Raw genomic sequence first — 7,036 nt, 5'->3', positions numbered from 1 at the left:
TGGGCAATGCACAAGCATATTTTTATATTCAATGCTTCTCACAGCCTTCCATTCCTTCTTTTCCTTTATATAAGATTTTTATACTCAGCACATCCAACACACCTAACATACTTGTATAGCATTGAATTTTAGATTATTATTATTACTAATTATTATTATTATTATTTGATGTCGTTCACCATATGCATTTACTATTATTATTAATAATACATTGTGTTACTTGAATATTTTTAGTTGTATTGTAATTAATACAAATCTATTAAATTATGTTATTATTTTATAAATATATAAATACATTTAAATCATTAGAATTTATATTAAAAATAAAACTATAAATGTAATAGTATTTTCTATATTATATACATTTCAATAGTGTAATTTGAATAGTTTGAATTAAAAAAGTTTTAAAATAATAATAAAACAAAAAATATTGTTTCAATTTGAACATTATACACATTTCACTATATTAATAGTAAATACTTATAATTTGCTTTGATTTAGTACATATTGTCATAAAATATGAAATATATTTGAATTTACATAATAATCATCTAAAAAAATTCAAACTATATTTCTAAAAGATATAATCGGCTACATTAATTCATTTTAATTTGAATAGAAATTATAGTCTTCATATATCAAAAATATTTGTAGACAATCTTCTTTGAAGAAATTTGATAAATAAGTAATTTTATCATTTTTTAAAGTTATTAAAATTTTAAAACTCAAAATTGTCAACAAATTGGAGGTGTAGAAGTTTTTAACCATGTCAACAACTCAAATTGTAAAAAATATTTGCAACAATAAGATTTTTTTTTGGGATAATTCGATACAAAATGTAAATTTACTATCAAAATAATATAAAGCATCATCATAGCAAAGGTTCTTAGTTTGTAAAATAGATTCTTCAAAAATGACTAATATGGGTTAAATTATTCCAAAATTAGTTAATTGATGAAGAATTAGCATTAAAAAAAACTCTTTACCACCTACCGTTTGAAGATATTAGACTATGATATTTTTATAGTTTTTTAATATTTCTAGGAGTTTGTACTATTCTTGAACTTTTTTAATGTCTAATTCAACTAAAAGTGAACATTGAAAGCACATCCTCTTTGTTTCAATATTGCCGACTACTTTTATATTACCTTCTAACCCTAGCACAAGGCAAGGACTCAAGCTCTCTCCCTCTTGTATAGATATGTAAATCTATCAGCTAAAGATTTTGTATAGAACCAAATTATAATATGAAAAAAAATATTTTCTTTCATCCTGACAAAAGATCATATAGTATAAAAGAAAATGCTGACCAAAAAAGTTTGTACTATCAAATAAAAAATGATCATAATCAATTTATAAAAAAATTTATTTAGAAATCTGATAGCTATGAAGGAAAAAATTACTCCTCTCTAAAGCATGGAAAGAATATAATCATCCTTCATACTTGAACATGATAATTCTACGATTTGAATTAGCAATCTTTTCTGAAAAGAACAACTCTTGTACGCACATTCAAACCAATGTGAAAAGGAATAAATTCCAATCTGAAGATCGCGAATTCCAATTTCTCCAAAGCGGCTTCAACGCAAAACAGGCGTCCCCACTGTACCTAGTGACTCACTGTTCTTCCATCATTACCAGCAAATTAGATAATATCTTTTCTTACTACAGGTAACAACATTCATTAAATGCCACCTGCTGAACAGAAGTACGTTTCTCCTTTCACGATCTTCGAAAATGTGCCACCAAAGCTTCAAACCTCCTTCGCACGTGTATAATTAAACCCACTCCAGTATCTCCTCATCCAAAAACGTTTTCCTCCTGAACTTCCTTATCATCAAATAACAATACACACTTCAAATGTGCCCAAAAATCATTCTCGTCGTTCAAATTCGCGGGTTTTTCTGATACCCCACTTGAGTTGTGTCTGAAAAAATTATTCTTCCTGTTCAAATTTGCAGAACTTTCATCTTCATACAATACCCATTCTATAAAAACCATTCTCCTTGTTCAGATTTGCTGCAAACATGGAAGAATTCAGAAGGCAAAAGCTCAAGAATCTTCTAAATCTTCTGAAACCCATGTTGATTTTTGTGCTGTTTTTGCTGCCTTCGGCTCAGAGCATAGACGGGCCCATAAAGACAATCGTAGTCCTGGTAATGGAAAACCGGTCATTCGACCACATGCTGGGCTGGATGAAAAGGATGAACCCAGAAATCGACGGAGTGACGGGGCGGGAGTCGAACCCGGAATCAACTGCCGACCAAAACTCACCCAGAGTCTACTTCAAGGACGATGCGGGGTTCGTGGATCCAGATCCAGGCCACACATTCGAGGCGGTGCGCGAGCAGGTCTTCGGTTCGAATCTCACCACCGCCAATCCACCCCCAATGAACGGCTTCGTACAGAACGCTCTCAGCATTTCCAAAAACCTCTCAGAAACCGTCATGAAGGGCCTAAAACCCGAATTAATCCCCGTCTACGCCGAGCTCGTGAAAGAGTTTGCGTTATTTGATCGATGGTTTTCTTCTTTGCCCGGCCCAACGCATCCCAACCGGCTGTTCGTCTACTCTGGAACTTCACACGGCGCTACCAGTCACATTGCCAAGCAATTGGCAGTTGGGTACCCGCAGAAAACCATATTTGAATCTCTTCACGAGTCGGGCCTTTCCTTCGGCATCTATTACCAGAACATTCCCGCCACTCTGTTCTACAGAAATCTCAGGAAGCTCAAGTATGTTCCGAAATTTCATCATTATGGTTTGAAGTTCAAGCGCCATGCGAGGAAGGGGAAATTGCCTAATTTGACTGTTATTGAGCCCCGTTACTTTGATCTGAAGCTTTTCCCGGCGAATGATGATCATCCTGCTCATGATCTTGCCAACGGGCAGAAATTGGTGAAGGAGGTTTATGAAACCCTGAGGCAGAGCCCTCAGTGGAACGAGACCCTGTTTTTGCTTACCTATGATGAACATGGAGGATTCTATGACCATGTGGCTACGCCTGTGAGGAATGTTCCTAGTCCTGATGGCATTGTTGGCCCTCATCCCCATTTCTTCAAGTTTGATAGAGTGGGGGTCAGAGTTCCCACTATAATGATCTCCCCTTGGATCGCCGAAGGAACAGGTCAGTCCTCTTGAAATGATCTTTTCTTTTTTGTTTGAGTGTCAGTGGATTTACTGGTGAGAATGTTTGGTTTTTCATAGCTATAGTTACTGTGAATTTGGCTTCCATTCTAAAGAATTAGGTACTGCAAATTTGGTAGAATAGATTACATCAATTTTGATGCACTTGATAGAATGGACATCCTTTAGAGTTACGCTATTGGAGGTAGAATAGATTGCGGATTTGCTGAATTTGGCAATATGGATATCTATCAACCAATGTTTAGAGATGCTTAGAGGTAGGTAGTTGTTAGTTGATGATGAACTTATAGAAACAATATATTATAGTCGTTGTTGATGGACTTGATTGAAACAATGTATTACAGTTCTTGATGAATTTGATTAAAAAATGGACATTTTTCAACATATTACAGAATTCCATAGAATGAACATTCTTAGAAAATGCACAAGGTATACCAAATTCCATAGAATAAATTACACGTTCTTGATGAATTTGATAGAATGGACATTCTTAGAAAATGGATATACCCATTTCAATGGATTACAGTTCTTGGGTAATTTGGTAGAATGGCATGTCAACCATTCTTTAAGATCAGGTATTTCAAGTTTGGAAATTTGGTAGAACGGACATCATTAAAAAATAGATGGGACTATTCCTTAGATTTAATTCTTGACAAATATGTTAGAATGAATATCCTTCAAAAATAAATGATTCATTCCTAGATGTGAGGTATTAGTGAATTTCGTAAAATGGATAATCTTAGATCATAGAGAATGGATATATTACATTCAATTAATTGCGAAGGAAGTCACAATTCATTCATTTTGTACTCATAAACTGCAGTAGTATCTAAACATCTTGGTAGATGAGATTTAGCTTCTGCTATATCTTGGGGTTCTAATATTCTCTTTGGTTTAGTTAGATAGTTTTGGGTTTTAGATTCATTTCATCATAACGCTTTGATGAATTTTGTTGACTGAAGACCTCATCATCTTTGGTTTTGTGCAGTGGTCCATCGTCCTACTGGGCCTACTACCAGTTCAGAATACGAGCATTCATCTATACCAGCAACTGTGAGGAAAATGTTCAATCTGAGCTCTAATTTCCTCACTTACAGAGATGCCTGGGCTGGCACTTTTGAAAGTATCATCAATGTCAAGGGGACACCTCGCACAGATTGTCCAGGTATAACATATTCTTGGTCATTATGAACTTTTCCTCATGAATCTCAAGTCACCAAAAAGCTAAAGCTCTATATGACATTAGAAAATAATTCAATTATATGAGTAATTTTTTTTATTGATTATTTTTTCTTCTATGATTATGATCCATCATGATCCATCATCAGGATGCAGGACAGCAAAATAATATTTTCACTTTTAGGATCAATTGTGTGATAGTTTCTATCATTGATGTTTCAGATGATACTACATTATCCAACGTCTCAGATGATACTACATATCCATCATCAGGAAGCAGGGGAGCAAAGTAATATATTCTTTTGCTCTCATCCATCCTGATGATGGATCATGTAATATGATGGGGAATGTCGATGCTAAAAATGTACCACACAATCGATTCTAGAAGACAAAATAATCTATCTTGATGATAGATCATGTAGTATGATTGGAAACATTGATACTAAAAACAACTATCATCCAATCGATCCCTGGAGACAAAATAAGCATTTAATATGGGTTGTAATTTTTTATCTGAAATGTTTATACAAAAATAATCACACAATCAAATGCAAAAACCAAAACCAGCAAAACCAACAAGACAATTTCTTATGGACTGTATTTCCTGGTTTTGTCCACTAAGATAATGGAGTATAACGATTATAAATTCTTTGTTTCGTTATATGATAGTGGTCCTGCCGGAGGTTAAGGCCCTGAGGGAGACTCCTGCTAATGAAACAGGAAAGCTGAGCGAATTCCAGAAGGAAATGGTACAGCTTGCTGCAGTCATTAATGGAGACCACATTCTGAAGAGTTATCCAGATGAGATTGGAAAAAGAATGAACGTAAGAGAGGCCAATGCTTACGTGGAAGATGCCATGTCACGCTTTGTAGAAGCCAGCATGGAGGCCATCAAAATGGGTGCACCTGATTCCACCATTGTAGAAATGAGACCTTCCTTGACCTCCAGGAATCCCTAGTGATCATTGAGAGTTAGTGAGCTTTGAGATTTGACAGAGAATATAGTGGGGCACAAGTGAGGCTTCAAATCATACAAGTGGGACATGATAAAGTGTGTAGAGAATATAGTTTCTTTTGAATCCTTTCTGCAAAAGGCAAGGTGGGATTCTCCACCGACTTATCAAATCATCATAATTGAAGTGTGAGATTTTTTAACATACTTTTGTTGATGTTAATGGATTGGGATTTTGTAATTTTTGAATGTGTTCAGAATATATTAAAGTAATAAATATTTAATTTTGAAGAGTTAAAGTTTCAATTTGGTTAAAGCACACGATTCTTATCGTGAAGACACATAATGGGAAAAATGGGAAATTCGAAGCTGTAATTTATTGAGTTTGCTTTAATGGATGATATAGATAATTAATAATTCACTTCGTAAGTACCTTATTTATATGCATGTATTTTAATGGATAATTTAATTATTTAATAATTTACTTATAAGTGTCTTATTTATATGCATGTGGAATAGACTTGGGATACACAAGCTATTCAAATTATAAGAATTTGCTTATGGCAAAATAACACCAAGATCACTAACCAACAGTTGGGCATCACTAACCAACAGTTGGGCTCAAAATTGATTGATTTTGTGGTTGCAATTGAGTTACACTCAGGCAAGGGTATTTGGAAGGATCCGACATCCTTACCACTGGGCAATAATCAGTGTTTCTTTTTATTGGGAGTTTTTAAGGAAAGAAACATTTATTTTTCTCGAGATAAGGATGTAGTAAGATGGGCTCCTTCTAAAGATGGTAGGTACTATCTTAAAGAAGGTTATAAAGCATTACAAAATCTGGCTGAAATTAGGCCCCCACATCGTGCTTTCAATCTTTGTTGGAATAATGTTGTGCTCCCCAAAGCAGGCTGTTTCACATGGCTTGCTTTATAAAAAAGGATTTTAACTAGTGATAAATTGTCTAGACTTTCAATAGCTCAGCCATTTAAGTGTGTTTTGTGTGAAGAAACATGGGAGACTGCAGATCACATACTATTACAATGTCCTTATGCGCAAGAGTGCTGGTTGCATGTTCTCAAGAAACTCAATTATGAGATGCCACTTCCGAACAGCTTGTGGAATCTTTTTCAATCATGGCCCTTGCTTTATCCTAAGTCAATGTTTCATGGTATTTGGAAGTGTGCTCCTTCAGCTATTGTTTGGGCACTTTGGTGGGAAAGAAACAAGCGTATCTTTCGTCATGTTTCTTCACATATGAGCAAGGTGCAAGATCAGATTGAGAAATCTATATCCGAAAGTGTTAATTCTTCAATTGCTTCTATTAGTTTTAATCACTATTTATCAGCTTGGGATAGTAGTATCATTCAGAATTGGAAAGCTATTCGCATTCCTATGGGTACAAATCCAAAATTATCCGGCAAAGTTGATAGATCAAATGTCAAGTGGACTCCTCTGTTATCTGGTTCTGTTAAGATTAACTTTGATGGTGCATCACGTGGAAACCCAGGCAAATCAGGAATTGGAGCTTGCATTAGAGATGCAATTAAATCTCAACCTTTACCTCCAGGGACAAATAATATGGCAAAGGCACACGCTTTGCTAGCTGGCTTAATACTAGCAAGAATAAATGGTTTTCGTTCAGTTCATATTGAGGGTGACTCGATGATTATAATTAAAGCATGTCTCTTAAAAAATTCTTTCAATTGGAAAATTACTTATATCCTAAAATAGATTCGGAGGTTATTGGATTCGT

The 7,036-nt window shown here is 34.7% G+C and overlaps 1 protein-coding gene across 1 annotated transcript; it reads left to right on the top strand.

The window, feature by feature from the left end:
- Positions 1–1,833: 1,833 nt before the first annotated feature.
- LOC149551787 (non-specific phospholipase C6-like) lies at positions 1,834–5,570 on the top strand. Its single transcript, XM_089787274.1, has 3 exons — positions 1,834–3,126; positions 4,135–4,311; positions 4,995–5,570. The coding sequence occupies exons 1-3, from the start codon at positions 2,028–2,030 to the stop codon at positions 5,282–5,284; spliced, it is 1,566 nt and encodes a 521-aa protein (XP_089643400.1). The 5' UTR covers positions 1,834–2,027; the 3' UTR covers positions 5,285–5,570.
- The last annotated feature ends 1,466 nt before the right edge of the window (positions 5,571–7,036 follow it).

Source organism: Cupressus sempervirens, chromosome 6, assembly GCF_028749045.1.
Source record: "Cupressus sempervirens isolate cs-2001-9-10 chromosome 6, ASM2874904v1, whole genome shotgun sequence".
NCBI lineage: Eukaryota > Viridiplantae > Streptophyta > Pinopsida > Cupressales > Cupressaceae > Cupressus > Cupressus sempervirens.
The sequence above is the reverse complement of the archived record's forward strand: the minus strand, read 5'-3'. Positions and strand labels throughout refer to the sequence as shown.

Bases quoted from the DNA above. Each gene is read 5' to 3' on its own strand.
- LOC149551787 (XM_089787274.1), top strand. From the start codon at position 2,028: ATGGAAGAATTCAGAAGGCAAAAGCTCAAGAATCTTCTAAATCTTCTG. The intron at 3,127-4,134 runs GTCAGTCCTCTT...GGTTTTGTGCAG, and splicing joins TTGGATCGCCGAAGGAACAG to TGGTCCATCGTCCTACTGGG. The intron at 4,312-4,994 runs GTATAACATATT...GTTATATGATAG, and splicing joins ACCTCGCACAGATTGTCCAG to TGGTCCTGCCGGAGGTTAAG.